Source organism: Blennius ocellaris (genome assembly GCF_963422515.1).
Source record: "Blennius ocellaris genome assembly, chromosome: 7".
In the NCBI taxonomy this organism is placed as follows: domain Eukaryota; kingdom Metazoa; phylum Chordata; class Actinopteri; order Blenniiformes; family Blenniidae; genus Blennius; species Blennius ocellaris.
Genome location: NC_137656.1, coordinates 4583598 through 4609016, shown reverse-complemented (window position 1 = coordinate 4609016; position 25419 = coordinate 4583598). Strand labels below are relative to the sequence as shown.

The 25419-nt window shown below is 42.5% G+C and overlaps 1 protein-coding gene across 1 annotated transcript in view; it reads left to right on the top strand.

The window, feature by feature from the left end:
* Positions 1-6505: 6505 nt before the first annotated feature.
* The window catches only part of LOC308132407 (protein unc-13 homolog B-like), a gene marked incomplete at both ends in the record, with an annotated part of 63307 nt that continues 44393 nt past the window's right edge, over positions 6506-25419 (top strand). Inside the window, 8 exons of the mRNA XM_080499496.1 lie at positions 6506-6577; positions 9224-9443; positions 9529-9756; positions 18132-18273; positions 18634-18803; positions 18980-19095; positions 19626-19789; positions 21259-21409. Coding sequence (XP_080355622.1) covers positions 6506-6577; positions 9224-9443; positions 9529-9756; positions 18132-18273; positions 18634-18803; positions 18980-19095; positions 19626-19789; positions 21259-21409 — 1263 coding nt within the window. The remainder of the gene's footprint in view (positions 6578-9223; positions 9444-9528; positions 9757-18131; positions 18274-18633; positions 18804-18979; positions 19096-19625; positions 19790-21258; positions 21410-25419) is intronic.

Sequence of the window (25419 nt, the reverse complement as noted above, 5' to 3'; positions counted from 1 at the left end):
GTGCTGTAGCAAGAAAACTCACCTTTGGTTATTTTGAAAGGCAGGATAGCCAAGAATGTCCAAGTATCAGCTCTTTGTCCTCTGGTCATAGCACCAAATCTGAGTCTGACTTGGAGAGACCATCATCTAGTCATGGAAGAAGGCAACAAAGAGCGGATATTGGGGACGAGCATTGGGCTAACACCATACCACCACACAGTGTCAGCACAGATTCTTTATGGCATCAAGAAACTTACCTCAGGGAAAGAACACCAGAGGGCCATGAGGACCACAGCTCTCTTTGTTGTGAAGGAGCTGGTAGCTGGGATCACTATAGAGGTGCCAGAGGATACAGTACACCTGGGCAGTGCTCCACGGGAAGCCCAGAACATCACTCTACTCATTCTAGAAAGCATTACAACTCACCCGCCAGCCCCTCCAGCAGGGAAGAATGGCAGTCACGGAGGAGACGACCTCGAAGCCAGCCAAGTGCTGGGGTAGCACGTGACTGTACAGCCGATTTGTCGTACCCACAGAGTTCTGGTTACCATTCAGTTGATGTGCCTGATGAAGAAGAACAGGGGTATAACTTTGGCCAATCAAATAACCTCAGCTACACCAAAAATGGTCAAAGTGAAACTTATTTATCCTACAAAGGCTCAGCAGTGACATGGAATGAACCATTCTTTAGTACTGCTGATGTGAATAGTACATTCATCCAAGGAGCTGATGCCGGTTACCAAATGTCAGAAAGCCAACTCCCTCGGTCTGTCAGTGCAGATGTTCAAGCTGGTAGTTTCACTGTGAAACGAATTGGACGCGCTGTTCTTGATTTTAGCTCTGCTTTGCGGGGTGCATTGCGCAAACTCGACGTTCCTGGCCCAGTGAACCCTGGAGATGAAACAGACTTTGAAATATCAATGGCCTCTAACTTGCCTACAAGTGAATTTCTTTCAAAAGCTACATGTGAAGCAGAATTTGAGCAGACATTAGTGGATGGCCAGAAAGGGGATGTTGTTGATGGCCGTACTACTTTGGGCAAGCTCAGCAATTCAAGTACCCTGGACAGGTCAGATATTTTCTCTGCAGAACCTGTGCCTGAATTAACCAACACCAGCCTTACATTGGATTCTACAGAACTTTGCCAACATCCACCCTGTTTAGACAAGAAGCCTTCATTCTCTGAAGAACGTCAGGTTGGCCCTGACACAATCTTAGGTAGCGCTTCCATCCTGCCCCAAGCTGATACCCTTCAAGAACACCATGCAGAAATCCCGGCAGGACCCCATCGAGAAAGTTCTGCAAATGCGAGCATTGAGGCTCAGCTTTCTCAGTGCAGCACGGCAGAATCCTTATCAGTCTCTGGCTTTACCAATGAACCGACAGTATTGGAGGAGATAGGACAAAGCCAGGTGCCACTGCAACGACAACCCAGTACAGATGCTGCTACTGTCCCAGACGGTAAATCAGACGAAGATGCAGGAGAGTCATCCAATGACATAAGCCAGTTGGATGAGCGCAGGCTCAAGTGTCTGAGGAGCTTCCAGCAAATTCTGCGGGAGAAACGAGAGATCAGACGCAACCTCGCCAGTGTGACCATGTCCACCCTCAGTCAGGATGGCTTTGAACCAGGTAGTAATAACATCATTTCAGTTTACGTAATAGGTCTTTCATTATTAGTGTTTTTCAGTATTAATTAATCATTGACTGATTTGTTTAGGAGGGATTTTTCCTCTTTATATACACTACATGCTCTACCTTTTGGTACTTCTTGACAATATAATTTCCAACCCTCATGTTTGAAATTACTGTTTGTAAGGCATTAGTATTTTCTTGTGTTTTGGAGTATTCAAGTGTATTTTGTGTTTGTGAGTAAATTCAAACATGTGCTCTGTTTTCTCCAAAGCTTTCCTTGCTCAGGGTGAAAAATTATGCAAATATGTCATCTATTCAACATTCCTCATTTTTACCCTATTTATACGATGTGGTGGCCAACCACATCAGGGCTGATGTGGTTCAAAGATCTTGTTTAGAGACCCACAGTGGTGACCTGTCTGCTATGGGAATGTAGCCTATCATAGTTAACATTGGGTCAAAGACAGAGTTTACCCTGCAAAGTGCAAATATAGCAGTCAGCAACTGGTTTGGCTATCAGTTCTGACAAATTCAACTTTGCAAAAAGAATCCCAATAAATAGAAAAAAAAAAAGATCTCCATCGAAACAGAAACACCAAGTCCACTGGGTGAAACATTATTACTCTGCCCTCCCTTACAGCTAAGGGCTCTCTTTTATACTGATGAAGGGGCAACCGCTGGTATCATCCTTTAATATGTTAACCCAACACTTTTGGATAAGCCATGTACCAAATGTTCCCCGGGGTATTCACTCCACCAAATGGTCTCGGGCTACAATTTTCTACCCCCTCGAGGATAATGTATCAGCTGCAAGTCACAAGTCCCTCACTCCTCTCCAAGGCATCAGCGGTGGCCATTTGCTGAATGAGAAAACATTAATTATCTCCTCGGAAAGTGAGCCCGACGTTAAAGAGGAAGGAGAAGGGGGAAATATTAAGCCATTTTCGTGATAAATTATGCACGTTAATGAAACATTTATGACCTCAGACCCTATCTATCTGAAAACTAAGTGGCAGTGCTGCTTTTACCATTACCAGAGCATTTATGAGTAAAAGGATAATCCAGAGTATGGCTTGTTATTTTTCCCAATGATTCAAGCTGTTCCATTAATGTTTTTCTTTGTCTTTCCCTTTCTTTCTCTTACACAGAAGGAAGTCAAGATGGAGATCAGGTTACTTCTCGATTCTTGTGGTTTCTATTTTTCCCCTCCCATTAAAACTACTCCATCCTAACAGCCAGTTCTTTCTGTGCTGGTTTCACTGTTTATTTTATCATGTCAGTGTCTCTTTATTTAATCTGTTTTATTATGCTTACATCGCCTGCTGTCATTTCCCAGTGAATGCTCACTTAATTCGTGAAAATGCCATTTTTGTGGAAAAGCTTTAGGGTTTATTACATGTCAGCCTCAGTGCATCCGTGTGCAATTAACAGCATTTGTTGTTTCAGCCATCAATTTAAGAATGCCATACAGGAATATGTCAGTATTGATTAGCACCCATAATAAAAAAAACATTATTGATGGTGAGTCTGTCAGGCTTCTCTGCTTGTCTGTTTTGCTCCGGTCACCTTGGTATTTCCTCCACCAGCTGTCAGACATTAATAGTCGTTTGTTTGTTTGCTGGAGATGTTCTTTGGAAGACATTCACTGTCCAAGGTGAAACCCTTCTTTTTATGAGGCTCATATATGTTCAGGGGGCGGTGACATTTGTCCAAGCCCTCTGTTTGGCATGCATGAGTGAAACTCAACCAACCCACTTCAGTCTCTGCTCACTCTCTACTTTATGCTTCATGCCTGCGCATGTGCCAGTGTCGTGAAGCCAATAAAATCCCTCAGCCTTCAAATAGCTAAACGTGTGACCTTTGACATTCTATTACAGAGCCGAGATCAAGATGGTGACCCCAGCAAGCACCCATGGGCCAAACCAGGGTCAGTAAATATCTTTATATTGTGCATGTGTATGTGAGAGAGGGAATATTTCCTCCCGATGCAAGGAATGCAGTGGATTTACTTTATTTGTATACTGATCAATACACTGTGGTTTTTATTGATTGTGTTCAGGGGAAATGCACCATTTGGCATTGACAGCATGCCAGACCTCCGCAAGAGGAGGCCAATTCCACTTGTTAGTGAACTGGTGAGTAACATTCAAGGTCTGCCCCCTCGACCTTATTTAAATTATGCGTTGGGTCAAATGGATTGTCTCGCTTTTCAACCATGCAATGTCTCTTGATCTCCAGGTGAACATTTATCCATATTGGTTCCATACATCTCTCCATCCGAACTCAATATTATTAAGATCAAAGTCATTGTGGCTTTCCATTTAGTTAAAGTTAATTAGAACCTCTGTTATAAAGACTAAAATACGTTATTGGCAGGTAAAGGGGGCAATTGCAACCACATCTCGAACTACATCTACTGCCACTTGACACATGTCATTTATCTGCACAGATCTCAGCTCCTCACTTTCCTACTGCAGCCACTCACACTCTCTCATGAACCGGCTTGAGCAAATGTACACAGCATGGAAGTAAATGCTGCTTTTTGGAAATGCACATGCGCAAGTAGATGGACAATAACATCACTCCCAGTCCATATTCTTCTGGGTCTTTTTGTCTGTTTATACAAATAACCGCACCCACTAGTGGCTCTTTGTGCTGTTTCCATGTAAACAGACATCATTTTCAAATGTTGCCATATGAACAAGGCCTCAGAAATGTCCCGATGGGAACAGACACTGAACACTTCCCTGTTTTTTTATGCAAAAGCACACCTGGCTGGGTGACACTGGGATCGCCCATATTGCCATTTCCTGTTTGACGTTCCTAAGAATGGCTGCTTGCAGGGTAACGATGGCGCAGCTCCTATATGGCGGCCCCTGCTGTGTGGTAATTTGCTTGCGAGTGCCGAATAGCTGGTTTCAGGGTTAAAGCTGTCGGTCCTCTCAGAGGGGGAGCCTGTTTGTTTGTTTGTTTGTTTCAAACCTTCTCTTTCTTCTTTTTTTCCCCTACATGTTATCTTCCACCCTTCATCTTCCCTCAGGCGATGGTGAGTAAAAACACAAGTGAGATTTCATACCGCAGTTTTTCTGGGTTTTGTAAAAAACATGAATTATAGAAAAGAAAATCTGCCCACTGTGACTTTTGTTTATTTATTATTTTTTAGAATAGAAATCTGAAACAAACAAACCAATGAGACTCAAATTATTCATTGATCTTACATATTTCCTTTATTTCAAAAGGTACTGAGAAACAAAAGACAGACTATTTTTTGTGAGCTCTTTCAGTTTTTTGTGCCTGATCGATGCCGAGAAAGCAATTTCATTTGTCTGATGGGTGCTTTGGCTATCAATTCTTTCATTACCACATCATCAATGAGTAACAATGGCTCTTTTCTGCTTTTTTTTTTTTTTTTAAACCCACATGCTTTTTCATGCAAAAACATGCCGGTTGTTATTTTTTATTGCCATTTGTTGTTGGAAGAATAATAAGAAATAATAAGGAATAATATGAGGAAATCCACTTCCCTTTGGCCACATGTTGATTTCAAGTAGATCTCATGACGTGGAGATCTGTTACATAACAAAGTAAGAATCTTTAGTCTGGATAAATGGTGATATTCCTTGGCTTTGCACTACAAATGAACTCTGTGTGTTATTGTTTCTGCCTTTAGGGGACTCTTAAGTTTTCCACATGTCTTTGTCTACCAATGACACATCATTGAGGAGCAGTCTCTTCAAATTGTATACTGAACATTTTCACTCATTATCTTTAATAGAAAAAGTTCAGTTCCCGGCAAATATTGGATTTTTTATTTTTTATTGTGTCGCTAACTCATCACACCGTCCTAAGAAGAGCGCTCAAAGACAATTTTGCCCAATTTATTCCAGTTGTTTTATTTCATGCTGCACAAATTAGAGCAAGATTGTAAATCATAGAGGATTAAAATCGACTGTGTGAGTTGAAATTGGATGATAAAACCACTGCAAGAAGTATTTCATTTTCATTTGATGTATTTGGGACAATTAATATAAAGCATGATTCTCTACAGGTCTGTAAAAATAAATCTATTTACCCTCATTTAAATCAGACTTAAAGAAAAGACGTGGCTCACAATACGAATCAGACCATAAAAATTCAGGTTAAACATCAAAATAAATAACCGCTGCCTCCACAGTGCCAAATTAACTTAAATGAGCCAAGTGTTTACACTGTAAAGGAGGATTATGTCTCCTCTACAAACATTTAACAAGCTGCAGACTCACATTTAGACCAACATTAACACACAGACACACTAATTGTGATATACCATCAACATTGTCCATTTATGTTTCCTGAATACGCAACATTTATTATAACAGTGTTTCAAATAACTTAAACATTCTCAAATCACGTTCAGCTCTATTGATTCCAACATGTTTGAAAAGTTTTTGCTCCCAGAGTGGAAGAAGATCTTCAAAAAGCACAGTGATTCCCCTTTAATCTCCAATATCCTCTGGGTTTGTGACTGAATGTATGAAACTGCAGACAACTGTCACTGGAATATAAAACCTTGATCTTCCAGTTATAAACAAGGCTCCGTCTTTGATATCACTTATTAATATTAGTTTTCAGTAGTGGAGTGTTCAGGTGTTTTATGGGTGGAAGTGGGAAAGCTACCTGGAAACGGCACAATAAGAAATATTGTTCATTCAGTTCAATGGTTTCACACAGGAGCCAAACGCATGACTTCAACTAAGGAAAGGTTGAAACTCAACAAGGCTACACAAGGACAAAGCTAACTTGATACAGCACAAAAAAAAGTGTTGTTGTTTTTTGTTTTTTTGTTTTTTTTTATCTTTGTGCATCTCTGTGTGATGTGCAACACTGATGTCTCTGATTTCTGTTTCAGTCCATGATACAGTCAAGGAAAGCTGGACTCGCCCACACTCTGACCACCCGGACATCCCTGAAAGACGAAGAGCTTGTGAGTGGCCAAATACATATGCCACACACACAAACACGCACACACACACTGAAACTAAAGCCATGATTTCGTAGTTTGGGAGTCTCACTCTTGCCTCACTGCCAGCGTGTTGGAAGCCACACAGACCTCAGCTTGTTTCGACAGACAAACACTCACGCTCGTTTTCGCACTTTAGTCTCCAACTGTACTCCCGCTGTCACACTCCTGTAGCCAAATTGTTCATCTGTTTGTCGGGGGTCCAATATACTGTATGCTCTGAATTGTGCTGACTCAGCTTCAGGCAGCCTCGGGCTACAGTGGAGCCAGCAGCCGGCTTTATGTTTGATTATTATGGACGTCTTTTGGGCTCTTAGCCCTAAAGTCAGGATGATGGATGAATTAATTGTTAGAGGAAAGATTGATTATTCAAACCATACTCTATGTCAGTGGATTCAGTCAAAAACAAACCAGGGTTTGAAAGTCAGTTACAGTGCAGTTGTGTAAAAAGTACCCAAAAATATAGCCTGACAGTTCTAGATGGAGGGTACATGATGAGAGTTAAATAAGAGCCTCTCATCCGCCGGAGAAGTTGAGTGATGCCGTGGATGAGTGAATCGTTACACCCCCGGCTGTTGACATGTGATCCCCTCTTTAGAGGACTTGAGAAACCCGTGAGTACTTCATCAGCCCCGTTTAGACGACAGTGTTTTCAAGTGAAAGCGGAAAACATTATGGGGAGTCTGCTTTCACGACATTTGGTCGGAGCCACTGAAAATTCAACTTTTTTGAAAATGGCTACTAAGTTGTAACTTTTGGAAAACACTCCATCTCCATGGAAACAAGGAAAACGCACCTTTTCTGAAATGCTGGTCCTGCATATCCACACGATGGCCCTAGTAAATTGTTGTTGTACAAATGCTCCGCAGCTGGCCAGTAACAAGGTTTTCCAATTAGTGACTAGAAGTCAAGCTCTGTGAGATTAGACAGAGCATTTGGTGAAAGGCTACCGCAGTAAGTGAAAAAGGATCTCTGCTGCAATGACTGATATATTCCTCTGCGTCTTCAGTACTCATCAGGCATTCTGTACCACTTAAGTATTCTGTACCACCCTCCTGGAAGCCCTGCGTCAAGATTGTATGTGCCGCAAAGAAGTTCATCGCCATGCAGAACGATTGATCGAAACCACATGAAACTCATTGATAATGTTTATTTTCCAGTCATAATGAGCAAGTTATCTCAAGGTTTGACACCGACGCTTTGGGTGAAAGCCAGCAGACTGCAGCAGAAAGCTACAAGCGAGCTTCCTGCACGGCGTCCCACTAATTATTGGAGATGTGCAACAAAACCATAATTCTTTTCCCTGGTCCTGGTTGGTGTGTGCTGTTCAGCTGTTGAAGGTGAAGATGCTAGATGTGGAGGTCCTTGGCTGGCTTGGTTACACGTGGTCTGCGGTTATGAGGCCGGTTGGATGTACTGCGAAATTCTCTGAAACGCCTCTGGTGACGGCTCATGGTCGAGAAATGAACATTCAAATCACGTGCAACAGCTCTAGTGGACATTCCTGCAGTCAGCTCCCTCAAAACTTGTGACATCGGTGGCATTGTTGGGTGTCCTTCTTTTTGTTGTGGCCAGCCTCAGCCAAAGGAGAAATGCTTACCAACACAGATTGAGACAAATTTGTGAACAGCGTTTGAGAGAAGTATAGGCCTTTTGTGCACATAGAAAAAGCTTTAGATCTTTGAGTTCAGCTCTTGAAAAATGCAAGCCAAAAGCAAAAAACATTTTCAGTGTACAAAGCTCAAAGCATTTTCAAAATCCTAAAAATCGTGGTCTTTTCTACTTGTTTTTCATCAGTCGTCTCCAGTCTGAAGATTAGCTTTGGCAGCAAAGAGCTCCTGCCCACTTTCCTCCTTTTTTTTTGTTTTGTTTTTTGTTTTCAGCCAGAGTACTTCTGGCAGTGGTGAGGATAAGAAATGGTTGTCAGAGGTAATATAATAAGTTAAAAGCACAAGATAGAAAAATGAAAGCAAAAGACAATGACACAGAGAAGATCAATAAAAGTCAAAGCAGTTAGAAACAAATGAAAAACTTGGGCAAGGAAGGAGAAAAAGTCCAATAAAGGAAAAAGAAACTGACTTTTCCATAGCGCATAAAACAGTCTCCTATACTTAATACCACTTGGAAATCATTATGACAATGAAAATATTAATACAAAAGCAATAGCCATAATAATAATTACACACATCACCACAATAGAAATTCACTCCGTAGCCAATCAGTTATTCTCTTATCATGTGTTGATATGTTCACGTCCTCCCACACTCCTCCTACGCTGGACAGCAAAATGGAGCGCATCCAAGTGGAAGCCAGCAGATATTAATATGTCTTATCGTACTTCTTTCTTCCTTAACCACTAGCTTCTGTTCACCTATAACCTATTAACTTGTCAGGTCAAAATACATTGTGTTTGCGTGTTCGTTTCAGAAAAGTTTTGCGTTTCCACTTACCTCCACATGTGACTTTGCACACTATGAGACTTGCGCTGTCGTCTAAATGCCAAAGCTTATGCAGTCAGATCGTCAGTGCAACTTGTGCCATTTGGCCAATAAATCAGCCCATTTTCACGTTTTATTTAAAATATTTAATTCATCTCCTCGGCTCCAACAGAAAACCCACGTTTACAAGAAGACCGTTCAGGCTCTGATCTACCCCATCTCCTGCACCACGCCGCACAACTTCGAGGTGTGGACGGCCACCACGCCAACGTACTGCTACGAGTGTGAGGGTCTGCTGTGGGGCATCGCCCGGCAGGGCATGCGCTGCGCAGAGTGTGGGGTCAAAGTTCACGAGAAGTGCCAAGAGCTGCTCAACGCCGACTGCCTGCAGAGTGAGTAACGCCAGCAAGACATTTCCACCATGATTGTTTAGTTAATTCCACTTTTGTAAACCTTGTGGGTTTTTTTTGTTCCCAGGAGCGGCTGAGAAGAGCTCCAAGACCGGAGCAGAGGACCGGACGCAGCACATCATCATGGCGATGAAGGACAGGATGAAGATCCGCGAGAGGAACAAGCCTGAGATCTTCGAGGAGATCCGGAGGGTGTTCAACATCGCCAAGGCGGTCCACAACCAGCACATGAAGAGCATCAAGCAGAACGTCCTGGATGGGACCTCCAAGTGGTCGGCCAAGATCACCATCAACAGTACGTCTAATCAGTTCATCAGTTTGGCTCATGTACTTTGCTTTCTCCACATCTTTTACTCATGCTCTACTTCACTGGTCTGATTAACTCTTTAAAGCAGGAAGCCCTTTAGACTTTACAAATTTCAATATCAATGCCACGTTTCAAAAAAGGGAAATTGAGGGAATTTCTTTAAGGGGTCCTATTATACAGCTTTTCAACACTTTCACCTGGTCTCATTGGTCCAAAAATGTTGTATTAAAAGTTTATTGCCACAAAATTTTTGAAAACGTAAACAAGCCAAGGAGAAAGATGATTTTCTTCACTTCTGGGGCATCATTCCAGGTATGGGGGATGCAGATTACTGTTGGAAAACCATTTCAGAGGCATTTGTGCATAATATGACCCCTTTAAAATTTGGCACAGACTAAATGTTTAGATCGCTGTGGCCTTCAACACAAGACAAACGTTTCTTTAAAGCTTTGTTGGAATGTTTTCAGATTTTAATGGTCTTCTTGTGTTCAACTGACTTTTGTTGTTTCCAGCTTGTGTTGGATTGAGGACAGACTCACCTCCCCTGCACTAGCACCTGTAGCACATTTCTTTCTATTACCATGACAGTTTTGAGACTTTGTCATGAATTAAAGGCGATGAAAAGTGGTGTTTTCAGATAGACGATGTAAATGTTGGCGAGAATCCAACTGTAGGCTTCATGTCTTTTCCAAATTTTATTTCTGAGGCGGCTGTGGCTCGGTTGGTAGATTCAGTCGGAATGTTACAGGTTTGATTCTCCATCTCCAACTGTCCACATATCGAAGTGTCTTTAAGAAAGACAATAAATCCCAAATGGCTCCCAATGGATTCGATTGAGTGCCATGATAGCCAAAACCTATACAATGACCCACTTCCATAAAACTGAGGAACACACAAACAAAAATGTGATATTAGGTGTAACATTAGAGTGAAAACACAGGTACATCCAGCCTGTCTTTTCTCTCTTCATGTCTTGAACTTGACCTTTTTTTTCTATCTCTCTCTATTATCACCTGTCGTGACAAAATACTTTGTGTTTGTGTTAAAACTTCACCTGTGTGTATAACACATTCATCACTATGTGGAGTGCAATGTGCTAAAGAAAACCCCAAAAAACCCAGAGAAATAACTAACTTCTCAAAACAGGGCATTTTTCCTGTACAGTTGAAGGCTCATTCATCTGAGGTCCTTTGTTAGCACATCAATCAGAGGACATTTTCAGTGGTTTAGTGTGACTGCTGCTGACGGCAGTTTTGCTGCTTCTTCAAATCAAAAGTGTGAATACAACCTCACCACAACTACCCAGGGAAATATTTACGTCGCCCCGACACGCATGAAAGTCTACCACAGCCTGTTGTAAGCTGCAGAGAAGTTCCACTGCTGACTTCACAAATTTGAACAGACTTGCATCCGCACCCCTTCCACCCCACCTACTTCACCACACGTCGTCAGGACCGCCGCTGTTACCTGGGAAACCAGACACATAACACCATATAGTGGCAGGAGTGTTGCCATGGCAGCCATCACACCTTGTCTACCCAATCACCAGTGACGAGCTCCGTTAAAGGAGAGATGGAGGGACAAGCCAATGCTTTGGTTAGATCTCATTCATACCCATGTGCATTTAAACAAGGCCAAACCGCGTGCGCTCAGATTCAACAGATTTTTAAGTGGGTGATATTGAGATTTTCTTTTAAGTGACATATCAGCTGAAAACACCAAGTGTTGTTTTTTTTTTTGCAAAGGTTTCATTGCAGAATGCTTGGCCTTGAGTGTATGTCTTCTTCAAAACACTCTATGAGGGGAGGGTTAGTGTATTAAAAAAATCTCCAAATGGTCTCCTAATATCAAATCGTATAGCTTTCCTCTGCAATATTCATGCAAATTAACACCATGTCTGATGATCAAGGCTGTAACTGGGATATTCATTGACTAATAAAATCATTGGTAAATTATGTTGAAAAAGGACCCAGTGACATGACAACATTTTTAAGTGAAAACATAAAAGTGACTCATGATAACCCCAAAAGAAATTTTTTTTTATTTATTCAAGGCATGCAACATTTCAAACATTTTGCACAATGACATCCATAAACTCTTAATATCCCTATACACCAGGCGTGCGCAATTCCGGTCCCTGAGGCCCGCAGCCCTGCACGTTTTCAATGTGTCCTCACATCAACACAGCGGACAGCAATTAGTGGCTCATTAGCAAGCTTTCTGCAGAGCCTCATCATGATACCTCAGGTGTGTTTGAGCAGGGAAACAGCTAAAACATGCAGGGTTGAGCTGGGCCACCAGCAGGCGATGGTCTGGGCTGCCAAGCTCTGCTCCTCTGCACACAAAGCAGTTGGTGACAAACGGATAAGGTCCAGCGCTTTCCTTGTTCTGCCATCTGGGCTGCACCATGTCCAGTGATGGATGAGTTTCCGAGGAAACCAAGTATCACCGACACAGAGGTTGTTGTGGTGGCAGAGAAGGAGAAGGCGGTTACCATTCTCGTTTGTGGACCTGTCAGCAAACGTTGTGCCGATGGGAGAGCCTGTGGACCGATCACAGCTGGACAGAGTGGCGTTGGCATCGGTGAGGATGATGGTGATGGTGTGTGGTGGGGCTTGGCCAACAGCCTGGTAGTGTTGATCAAAGAAGGGATCCTTCGCGTCGTCATCAGCAACATTGGTGGGGGCATAAGCAACGATTACTGTCAGCTTGACATGTTAGTGGAGAAAGCAGGCTAAGGTGTCCAGCTGATGAGGGACAGACAGAGGGCCTTTGGGAAGGCAAGTGCCACATCATAAAAGCCTGTCTGTCTCTCTGGGCCACTCCAGATGTAGCAATGGTTGCCTGCTCGTGTTTCGCCATTGCCTTGCCATTGGTGATGTTATAGCGGTAGAGCTCTCGGGACAGCAGGGTGGCAGCTCCGGGACAAAGGAGTTTCTGGACATTCGAGGTGGCAGCACAGCTTCTGCGACGAAGGTTGATCCGTACTCGTTGGTCGGGTGCAGGCTGGGGTTCGCTATCGTGTTGGGCAGTCCAGTTTCTATCTCTGGTAGGTTTCGTAACAAAAAAGCTACTCCCAGGTGGGTTGTTAGCCCTCTGCAGGATAGACAGTTAGTTGGGCTGCCTCCTCACAGAGTACCGACACGCTGGGGTCTTTGTTTGTCTGGAACCTACCCTGGAAACCAGCCCGCCAAGGATGGCCATACCAGGAGCAAGCTCGCAATGGTATCGCTCTCCAGGGTCACTGGAACACGCTAGCCCCCTTGCCACGTCAAGGCCAGACCTAGAGAGAGGGATGTGTGGTGGAGAGGCGATTAAACCCATGATGGGAGTCACGTGTGCTGCCTCACCTGTCTGCCCATAATGGAGGAGCTGTCCAGACACATGGTGGCAACCAGGATCATGAGGGCAGCGACGGTAGCGGAGATGTGGAGAGGAGGACCGGGGTGGAGCGACAGTGATTTTACCACACGTTATGTCCATATATTTTTAGGCAGTTGCGCTCTTTCTGTTCCAGCTTCCGTTTTCTTTCTTAGTAAATCCGAGAATACCTCTTCGCAACATATGAGCAACTGGTGATTTTGGCCTTTCTCTGTCGGTCAATTTCTTCCTGCTTCTGCCTCTTTTGCTTATTGTATTCAGCATCTTTTAGAGCAACCAGTTTCTCATGTTCGCGCCGTTTAAGCCGATCTTGCTTGGCCTCTGCAACTAATCGCTGGTTTTCTCGGCAGAGATTCAGTTGTTGTTCTCTCTTTTTTTCCCGGGCTGCAATTTGATCCAGTTCATATTTTTCCATTACTTTCCTTGCATGTTCTTTTTCTTGCAATTTAATTGTTTCCTTCTCAGCTCTTTCCTTCTCTGCACGTTGTTTAGCCAATTCCCAATTTATATTAGCAACTCTTCTCGTCTCCATTTTCTTCTTCTCTGCGCCCAATTTTTGAAATTCATCAGAGATTTCGGTGTCCACGATTTTGGGTTGCTGATTTCTTTCCTCATAATGTCCATATATTTTGGGGCAGTTGACCACTTCCTTCTCCGCCTTCAGTATTTTTTTCTGGTCAGTCTGAGAATATACATTAGCGACATATGAGTGATTGGTGAGCTTCGCCTTTCTCTGTAGGGCGAGTTCTTCCTGCTGCTGCTTCTTGTGTTTATTGTATTCAGCATTTTTTAGAGCAGCCAGTTTGTCTTGTTCGCGCAATTTAAGCTGAGCTCGCTTGGCCTCGGCAGCTAATCGCTGGTTTTCGCGACAGATATTAATTTCCCTTTCTCTCTTTTTTTCCCGGGCTGCACGTTCAGCCAGTTTGGATTTTTCCATTGCTTTCCTTGCATGTTGTTTTTCTTCAAATTTAATTTTTTCCTTCTCAGCTCTTTCCTTCTCTGCACGTTGTTGAGCCCATTCCAAATTTAGATTAGCAACTCTTCTCGTCTCCATTTTCTTCTTCTCTGCCCTCAATTTTAGAAATTCATCAGAGACCTCGGTGGCCATCATTTTGTGTTGCTGATTTTCCCACACTCTAGGTCCATATATTTTTAGGCAGTTGCGCTCTTGCTGTTCCAGCTTCCGTTTTCTTTCTTTGTCAGTCCGAGAATACATCTCCGCAACAAATGAGTATTTGGTGATCGTAGCCTTTCTCTGTAGGGCGAGTTCTTCCTGCTGCTGCATCTTGTGTTTATTGTATTCGGCATCTTTTAGAGCAGCCAGTTTCTCTTCTTCTTGCAATTTAAGCCGAGCTTGCTTGGCCTCGGCAATTAATCGCTGGTTTTCACGACAGATATCCAGATCCATTCTTCTCCTTCTATCCCTGGCAATACCTTCATCCATTTTATTTCTTTCCATTGCTTTTCGGCTGTGTTCCTTTTCCAGCAATTTCATTCTTTCCTTCTCAACTCTTTCCTTCTCTGCTCGTTGTTGAGCCCATTCCATATTTAGATGAGCAACTCTTCTCGTCTCTGTTTTCTTCTTTGCACTCAAGAGGACAATGTCTACCATTTTGTGTTGTTGCATTTCCTCTTTTTGATGTCCAACCCAGGAGTACAGTCTGTAGCGATGTAGTCCTAAATCGTTTTTCTCACTTTTTCGCAGTTCAAAGTTCTTAAGTGGAATAGCACACTCACTGTATACTAACCAAGTAAATCGTTCAAATGATATTTGCAACTGATCAGTGACATCACATCCAACTGTAATGCTATGATGTCAGCAGGATGACTTTGATGTGTTGCCTTTCAAAATTTCCTTTGATCATTGATCTCGACCTTGATCGTGAAAATTTGAAGGTTTGCCTTTGAAGTCTAATAAGTCCCGCCCCCATCTCCATGGTAACTGTTTTCAGTGTGGCTGCCACTCTGTGTGTGTGTGTGTGTGTGTGTGTGTGTGTGTGTGTGTGTGTGTGTGTGTGTGTGTGTGTGTGTGTGTGTGTGTGTGTGTGTGTGTGTGTGTGTGTGTGTGTGTGTGTGTGTGTGTGTGTGTGTGTGTGTGTGTGTGTGTGTGTGTGTGGTCATGGAGATGAGGTGCAGCTCACAGACAGTTTAAAACATTTGTATATTTTCATGAAGCCAAACAATTTATACTGAAAATTGCGACAATCTCAACATGAACACAATTCTAATGATACTTGAATTGTCCAATTAAACTTCTCCTATTTACCTTATTCTGCCCCACCCACTTTCAATTCTCTCCAACTTCCGTATTTTGTCTTTCAACCACCGATGAACAAAACAGCTTCCGATAAACATTAGTTCACTGTTTTTATCTCTATTAATTTGTCTACAAACCTACAATTAAACAAAACAAACTGCATCAAGAATTTTGAAATGGGAATCTACGAAACCTAAGGGAAGACAATCAGACAATCAGCCTCATTGATTGCCATCATGAGGAGGTGGCCAGCAGTGACTTACAGTGGCATCTTGAACTATTTCATCCTGTCATTAGGGGTTGATGGAGCAGCTAACAAAAAATATAAAAGTACTGAGATATACCAGTATTCACATTGTGGAAAGGTTGGGTGTGTGCTGTCGTACAGAGACAGAGGAAAGATGTGAGTACCAGCCGGTTGACCTGCTCTTGTGATCAGAATTGGTTTCACATTGGAAAACAAAATACACGTGTGCCACATCTAAGAGGGAATTGAATATTTTTTTTTGAGTTCAGACAGTTTTGTTTGAAGTAGTTTGCTTGGTGGTTTGGCGGCTGGATTAGAGCCTCTTGCAGGCCGGTTTTGGCCTGTGGCCTAGCATAATGCAGAAAACACGTATGCATATTACTAAAGTTGTTTGAGTTTTTGTCATTTTGATTTTCATTCTACACTCATGCCATCCATTCAAAACAGATCCAGACTCAACTTCTGAGTTTTGTGCTTCAGCCAAGTTGTGATTGAGCTCAATGTTGGACTGACAGGCGTCGCGCCTCATAGAACTCTTTGAAGAATCCATCCCTGCCATCAGGGAATCACTTGACCCATTAATATTCGCAGCCTTTTTTAGCTGAGATAAAACGCATCAGCCACTGAAACTCAACCAACCAATCACAGACATGATACACGGAGGGTGAGTGATTGGCATGTTGTTCAGCTTTGAAAGCACGGGGGCATTTATTCAGTGTAAGTGCTTCAGGTCATTCTGCCTGAAAATGACCTCAATTATCTTTATATATTGAGGAGAAACTGATTTAAAATTTCTGCATTAAGGAGAAGCTGATCCTGAAGCCGCAGTAAGTGCATCAGTCTTTTTAAGTAATATTTCTACCCTCCTGTAAATGCTTTTATTCCCTTTCTGTCATAGATAGAAGCCACTATGTCTTTGCTGGGAGCACAAAGGCACCGTGCCAGCTACAATATAAATAATTACACTCATGAGTGTCTGTTGCTCGGCTCTCACTTGCCGTCACACTTGGATTAGAGAGCCGTCACTGCAGCGGAGACGGGGGCAGTAGGAGCGTCGTACTCTGGATAAACGGCCTCCTTGGCAGCCGTTGACCTTCTGCCTCAACAAGATGTCTCCAGACAATCTTAATCCATCAAAGTTTGTTTCTGTCACGGGGCTGAAATGAAGCCAGAAAGCCCCTGAAAGTGCTTCTTTTCTTTTTTTTCTTCTTTTTTTTTTAATGTAGTCCATTCTATTCCTGGTGGAGTGATGCAAAAACAAAATGCATTATACACCATGAATTCCAGTAAAGTCGAGACAGTAAATGACCACGTTTTACCAACAGTGAATTCAAAATGAGCATTGGACTTTTGGACTGTGCTTTTTTGCTTTTAGTTGCAACACATAATTTGTTTATTAAGGTCAAACTGATTTATTTCCGTCCTCATTCTTTCAAGCTGCTGAATCTTTTGACCTTTGACGTGTCTTCACCCTGCGTCGTCTTACAACAACAATAGTTTTTCCGTATTTTGATTATGTCTCCATCCACATGTCGCACACTTATGCTGGTAATATATTGTTTATGTTTACATTTTTGTTTAGTCCATTTCTCTTTGCTATGCTGCTGTAAACTGTGAAAATAAATTGCCCTAATTAGGAAAAGTAAGTTGTCTAACTGGTCATTTACACTACGACATTTTCAAGGGAAAATGCCAAACTTTTGTTGGGTTTTAGGGTTTATTCACATGGCAACGATGATCGGTGCCCCTGTAAATGCAACTTTTTGAAAACAGCTCCCAAGGTATAACTTTTCGAGAGCAACAACTTTCCTCCAGATTGTCATGACTCCCGGTCCATATTCTCCTGAGACTTGGTAGTTTTATAGTTTACAGTCACCATAATAACAATCCAACTTGGTTATATGTCCATCTGGACGTCCCTGTACTCCCATTGATAATGTTTATATGCGTTGGTCTCGGCAGATGTGTGTGGTTTCAGGTCAAAAGCAAACAAATGCACCAACTGGTGTTCAATATGAGAATGAGCCATCTGATGCCCAAAACCAGGAACTACAAGGAAACAAATCTCATGAATCTACTGATTTTCTTTCCCATCAAAATATAGAATAATGTTAATAACTGGAAAATTCCAGAGGGGATGCTGCATCGCTCTTAGCATGCTAACTGGTGAACAAATGAAGTAAGAGGGTAACGTCGGTCTTCATAACTTCCTGAGAAAGAAACCGCTGAATTGGCTCTCCGCACTTTCCTTTGAGCGGCTCGTTGCAGAGACGGTCAGGTGTCGGTAGTGAAAGGTGTTACTCAACATCTGCCCGTGAGTCATGAGCATTGTGCCAGGATGCTTTGCATAACCATGTGGGTGATACCGTGCACACTTGTGTGAACGAGAAGCTGATCGCCGATGGTTTAGAGAGTAGGAGTTTGTTTTTCTTATGCAATTATCACAGGCATTCGTTGTTTGCGTTTGTGTTTTATCAGTCATCAGCGCGCAGGGTCTCCAAGCCAAAGATAGGACCGGCTCCAGTGATCCATACGTCACCATCCAGGTGGGGAAGACCAAGAAGAGAACCAAGACCATCTACGGCAACCTGAACCCAGTCTGGGAGGAGAAATTCAGCTTGTAAGTCGCCTTTTTTATTTCTTGAGCTCTGATCACAATCGCTTGTGGTGCACTTTTGGAAGGACTCGCGTTTGGTTTGAAGACCTAATCTGGGCTCACGTTTCCACTAATTGCTGTTCTGAGGGCAAATTTTCCAAGCAGGAGAACAGTGAAGGTGGCAGTTCGAGGTTTTTAAGTGAATAAACTTTGTGTATCCTCATACTTAGTGGCCTGTGAGGCAATTTTCACAAATCAGTAAAAGGTTTCGGTAGTAAAGGTTTGACGGTGATTTTAATTACATACAAAAAAAAAAATAGCTGCAGTATATTTTGAAATGTTTTCAGGGAATTCATACATTTGTGTAACGACGTGTGTCCGCAGCGAGTGTCACAACTCATCGGATCGTGTCAAACTCCGAGTTTGGGACGAAGACAACGACATCAAGTCGCGAGTGAAGCAGCGTCTGAAGCGAGAGTCCGACGACTTCCTGGGTCAGAGCATCATTGAGGTCCGGACTCTGAGCGGAGAGATGGACGTCTGGTACAACCTGGGTGAGCGGCCTCTTGCATAAACCACCAAGATAAAACGTATTTGTATGTCTGTGTCGGATAGAGTCAATATTTTGGTTGTGGTCTTCATGATGGAGTGCAGCGAAACTTCAGTTCTGAAAGTTGTAGGATTTCACTCTGTGTGTCTGTCTGTCTGTCTGTCTGTCTGTCTGTTGCAGAGAAGAGAACGGATAAGTCGGCGGTGTCTGGTGCGATCCGTCTTCATATCAGTATGGAAATCGAGGGAGAGGAGAAAGTGGCTCCTTACTACGTCCAGTACACGTGCCTTCACGAGGTAACCCAGGAATCAGCCTCAGTGTGATTGGATGGTTTCATCTTTTGTATCATTGGATTTGGTTGTATTATTGATTTCTTGTGTTTCAAAATGCACACCACAAATTTCCGAACCCATTTTGGAACTTTCTGAAATTTCTCGTCAAATTTTTGGCTTTGATTCAGCCTTTATTCATCCCTCCAGAGGCTTTCTTCTTCCTTTTTCATGTTTAACTTGTAACTTGACATCAGACTCATGGTTTTCTTTTGGGGGGGGGGGGTTGTCTAGGTTTATGATGATAGAAATTTGGGTTCCTAAAGAACAGAGTTGGGAATAACTGCTTCATGTCACCTGGATGTAACCTCAAATTTAAAACCTCATCAAGACTTTAAAAATATAGAAAGACTGAGCTCGACCATTGGCTTGTAGGTCCAGACCTAAAAACATCATAAAAGCACAATGTCAGAATAAACATTCACCATGACGACCACTGAAGAACAAGACAATTCAAGTTCTGCTCTGAAAGCTTGAGATTTCGTCTCTCCATCCAGAACATGTTTCACCTCTCCACGGACGTGGAGGGCGGCGGCGTGGTGAGGATCCCCGCGGCACACGGAGACGACGCCTGGAAGGTTTACTTTGACGAGCTGCAGCAGGACATCGTGGACGAGTTCGCCATGCGCTACGGCATCGAGTCCATCTACCAGGCCATGACGTGAGTGTGTGTGTGTGTGTGTGTGTGTGTGTGTGTGTGTGTGTGTGTGTGTGTGTGTGTGTGTGTGTGTGTGTGTGTGTGTGTGTGTGTGTGTGTGTGTGTGTGTGTGTGTGTCGATATTGAACGCTGCTGGAGTACATCTATCAGGCCTTGATGTTCACCGAGTGTCTGTGTTTGTATGTGAATTAGATCAGGAAGAGAGTGTTTGTGTGTGCGTGATGTGATGTGATGTGATGAGGGGTGGGCAGGGCTGCGAACTATAAACGGCATTCAAATTAGTTTATAACATCTAATTAGAGACGATGACCCGCCCACTTGGAGATTTCCCTGTTGGATGAATGGAATCATTGCAGGCAGGTGGAGAGACTGATCACACACACACACACACACACACGCACGCACGCACGCACGCACACATGCACGCAAAACAGTTTAATCATATTAATAAAGTCAGAATTCGAATTTCATGCAAGAGGAAATGTATGTCACGTGTGTGAGTGCAGCCGCATTACCTAATCAAACTGGAACAGATTGACAAGCAGACTCGATCTCAGTGGAAACGGCACCTTGATCCGTTAAATGAAAATTTTGGAATAAAATATACAGAAAATGAACAGCTGTCCTTCACTTTCTTTCAAAGAGCCATCGCTCTTAAACGCTTGTTACCTCAATATTGTAAAAAAAAACATCTTCAAGTGGTGAAAAGGGCCATTAAAATACATTATGCGCCGATTATGAGCTGCTCCTGGGTTGGTGTAAAAGAAAGACACATCCAAAGGGTTTCAATGTGTCTAATTGATCTTTTGTAATGTGACACTCATAATCCGTGTTCAGCTCATCCGTGGTTGGGTCATTGCTATTGGCTCAGTCCATTGTCAGTTTTTTCTTTGGAAAAAATTATTTGTCTGAATGTGTTTATTTTGCAAATTGAATCAATTCGAGTTGCTCCAATGAAATGTTCTTTTTTGGGTTAAGACCAACATTTTTTTCCCCACTCTATGATACTGTGACATTATATCTAGTATTTTCTGGCAGGACATTTTTATTCCCGAACAAAATGGAAAAAAAGTTTTTCTCACCTTCAAACAAAGGTCAGAGAAACAAAGCTGAGCAGCTTCAGATGTCCAGATAAGAAGAAATGATTCGACCTGTACGTCTTTGATTCGCAGCTTTGTTGGCTTCCCTTTATTCTCATCTCACCTCTGATTCTGACTCTTTCTTCCTTCCATCTCTCTCTTCATCCATGCCGCCCCTCCTTCATCTGTAAATACTGCCTCGTAATGTCTTCTCAACCCTCCTCACCTGTCTTGTCGTCACTTATTTTCTCCCATTGTGCTCTAATTCCACATTTCTTTGAACCTCCTGTGGCTTTTCATACCTCTGATCTCCCTTCCTCCCCTCAATATCCACCCACTTTTCACATCTCTTTTCCACTTTACCCACCATCCCCCCCGTCTTTTTCTCCTCAGCCATTTCTCTTGCCTGTCCTCAAAGTACATGCTGTCAGGGGTGCCAGCGGTGATGAGCACCCTGCTGGCCAACATCAATGCCTTCTACGCCCACCCCACCGCCTCCACCAATGTCTCCGCTCCAGCCAGATTTGCAGCCTCCAACTTTGGGGTAAGTCGGCACTGGTGGCAGGAAAATACAAACACACAAAATCTACGGCCACAGTCCTCCGTTACTCGTTCTCAGTCTGAGCATGAATTAAAACACGCGTAAGTGTAATAAATGTGGGACCAGTTTGGTAGCGTATCGCACAGAAAAGCTATTTTAACTGAGATCAGGGGTGTCAAACATAAGGCCGGTTGGTCAAAATCGACCAAGAGGTGTCAAAAGCTGCTATGAAGGCTAGAAAACTAGCATTAGCCTCAAAGCAATGCTGTCAAGGTGAGGTTGTGAAAACACCCATAATGCACTATATTACCATATCACTATATTTTACAGAATTTAAATTGGGTTTATGTTGAGATTGTAGTCATTTTGAGTTAGAATCTTTTGATTTTGCAAAAATATAGACATCATCATCATGTCTACTCTGCACCACAACAAAGCTTAACTTTAAGTTTAAATTTAAAGGTTAGTAAGGCTAATATGATTTTTGTGGTCCGGCCCACTCAAGATGAAACTGGGCTAGATGTGGCCCCTGAACTGAAGGGTAATTCCTTTAATAACCAAATCCACTACTGATTTTAGTCTAATGAAGCCTGATACATTTTGTATGCAAATCGTCTTGCCGTTACTCCTAAATTGACTGTGAGAACAGTATTTGCGTAACTTTATTAAATTTGAATTATGGAAATTAGTTAGAATGTGACATGCGTTCCATGACGAGTTGACCCAGCAGGTTCTCGGTAATAAAGCCTCTTTCTTTCACTGCGGCACCATGAGAATGACCCGCACACACCCAGTAACTAGCATTAAAACGTCATGGTATGGTATGGTGTGATAGAGCTCAGCTTTTTTAGTTCCACAAATGGCATTGATAAAGAGCTGATCTCTGTTTCTGTTTTAGAATTGTTAGTTTCATGTGTGCGTGCGTGTCTCAAAACATCAGTTGGTTTTTTTTTTAGGTTTCCTTTTCCCTGTTTGACAAAGAACATCAGTCATGAAAATAATTAATGCATGACTCAGCATCAAATATTAAAGTGTGAATAAGTACACAAACTTTTATTCACTTTAGTTTGAAGAATCAACACTCTGACACACACTTTTTTGTCGAGATTGACGCCATGCATATAAATCGGTGCCGCATCTTTCCATACACCAGTTATATCTACAGTAACCTGTATACCACAGTAATGAATTGGAGAGATTTCCTTTTCCATTCAAAAAATGTGTTTAATACACACAGCAGGTGGCTTGAGACTCTTGTTAAAAATGTGGGTGACACATGCGAAGATTACGGTGTAGCTCGCTGTATGTCAGAGCTGGTGACCGGTGTTTCAGATCTGTTGGTTTCCATGTTAACGGTAGGCCACCGACAGACCGCTGTTCGAGCAGATGCTGAAAAATATGATAAAAGTGTAGTAAAACTAGTGAAAGGGCTTCTCAAACATCAATAAGTTAAAAGATGTAATCATGTCAGCTACAAAAAACATATATTTCTTTCATCCTTTTCTGTGAATTATGAAACTTTTCGGATCAGTCAAAACAACTTCAAAAATAAATGTCCAGCCTCATTTGAAAACATACGCTCGATGAATGAATGAATGGAGAGATGGATAAATTAAATTAAAGCAAAACAGAGAAAAAAAAGCTAACTTAAACTGTCCGAATCTTGAGCTTCTCCCAAGAAGAATCAACATGCAGTTTAGCTTCAATGTTTCATATTTCAGCTAATTTTAGTATGAACACCCACCATGTTATCAAGAACAGAAAATACAAAAATCCACGACGGTGTGGGTTTCAGACATTTTCTAACGTTCTGTAGCAGTTTCCAGTAATGTCATCTCTTGAATTGGCGGGCGGAGGCGCAGACTCTTTTCCCTGCTGCCCTGTAGCTCTATAACTGTTAAATCAAACTAGTTTTGGTGCGCCCGTCGCCATGGCAGCAAGGTGGTTTTTGTTTTCCAATTTGTCCGGTCAGCCTTCAGTCGTTGGGTTCCCGCTGGTTTCTGTCTCCGTCTCGTCTTGGCCTGCCGTCTGTGGGAAAGGCCACGGTATCGATCTGTTTTGCCGGCCTATCTGTCCGCAGTAACTCATCTCTGTAATCACGCCTTCCGTCGACAGTCATAACGCCGCCGCTCACTGTGCCGAGCAGGTACAGGATCATGTTTCTGGCCTGGAACGGGCCCCACAATACAAAAGAGTCTTCTGCTCATGAGCCTTTTGCATACTTTCTTAGTTCCCATGCTTTCTCTCGGAGGTTGAAAGTGTGGATCTTTGCAGGCAAATCGTCCGAGCTCTTCCACATTGATAAAATCCAGACGACGCTGCTGTGAATGTGTCATTTGGCAAGTCACAGTTTTACTTTCCTCCCCCAAAAAACTGTAAAAACCACGAGCAGTTCCAGTTCTTTAAAAGTTAATTACGGTAAGTGTACTGAGAGTTTTGTAGTGGTTTCATATTGATTAGGTTCGTGCAACTGAGCATAAAACAATTTAGCCGTGATTTTCTAGTGAGGGATAATGGCAAAAGTTAAAGATGCAGTTATCAGTTTGAAGTGCCACTTTCATCAAGACCCCCTACTTTAGTTGTCTTGGCTCTTATTATGTACTCCATGACTTTCTAAACTGGGAAATAGGGATAAAAAGCACTTTCTAAAGGCCTAGAACTTTATCTTCATCACTTCTTGGTGTATAATGGAGGGTGTTGTCTTCCTCTGAGGGAATGAAGCTGATGATAAACACGGGATTCAGTTCATGATTTGAGGACCTGCAGCTGAAACTGTGCATTTACTTGCTCCATTTTTGATTCTCACACTGTAGTCCACACACCTCCAAGTAGCTCCCTTAGCTTGAATATATCTAATATTAAAATAGTACTTGTAATAAAAAACCTATGAATATCACAGTTGAATTTGTTTCCTTCATTTGATGAACCTGCAGGTTCGTCATGTATTTATGAAAGATCACAGTGTCGCACCGTGTTAGCATGAGTTTAAATGCTTTTCATAATGCCTTGCATTGTTGGTTTTATTCAGTCAACATAAGTTCTTGTAATACTTCCCAACTATATTGAAATCCTAAACTGCTGCGGTTTCATGAAAACAGTGCTGAGAGCCACTGAACACTATAACGTGTCGTTCTCTGTGTGCGTGTGTGTGGTTTCATTAACAAAACTAAAACGTGGCCTGGCATGCTTAACTTAACATTTGGCATGCAAAGGTTTTCCGTCATTTACATAAAAATAGAAATTTTTCACAAAGTTGTATGAACACAAAACCTGTCCTCAACAACAAGGATACGTTTTCACTTGAAATATTGTCGTATTAACAATCAGAAGTATAGCTGGTCAGGTTGTCGTGATAAAACGTATTTCTTATAAAATGTTGGGAGATCTTTTCTGTTTCGACACTGTTTGGCTCTTGGCCTTGTTTAAGTGTTTCCCGCTTTGAGCAGCAATTCTTTCTTTCCACAACAACCCAACACAAGCTGTTTCCTTACAAGATAATTCAATGTGATGTGCCTGCAGCAGCTTGTTTCAGGAACCTTTTATTGGCTGGTGGTGATGTTGCACCTGCTCCTCCAGGGAGAAGCTGAAGCTTTAGTGTGGAATCCGACTCAATTTCATCAGTTTTTCAGTGCTGTGATTGGATCACAACCAACTTTAACTTTACTGAATCTCCTTTCTGACTGAGCCACAATGTACAGTATGTCTATGCCCAGAATACAAGGAACCAAAAACCGTAGTTTGCATTTATACAGAACAAAATTTGACATTCAAATCCATCAGCGTCATTGTCGCTTCTCTTTTTCTCCCCACTACTTTATTTAATTGCTAGGTGAAGCTTTTGGGCTTAAAGTATTATTTATTCCCAATTAGAGCAGAGAGGCATCGTTCACCTCATGAATCGGAGTGTATGCCAAGTGTTTTTATGATGGCATAAATTGTGTCAGAGCAGCAGAGGACGGTGTGTGGAAACTCCGGGGTGGGACGTGCATGTGGGGAGGGACAGGTCCACTAAC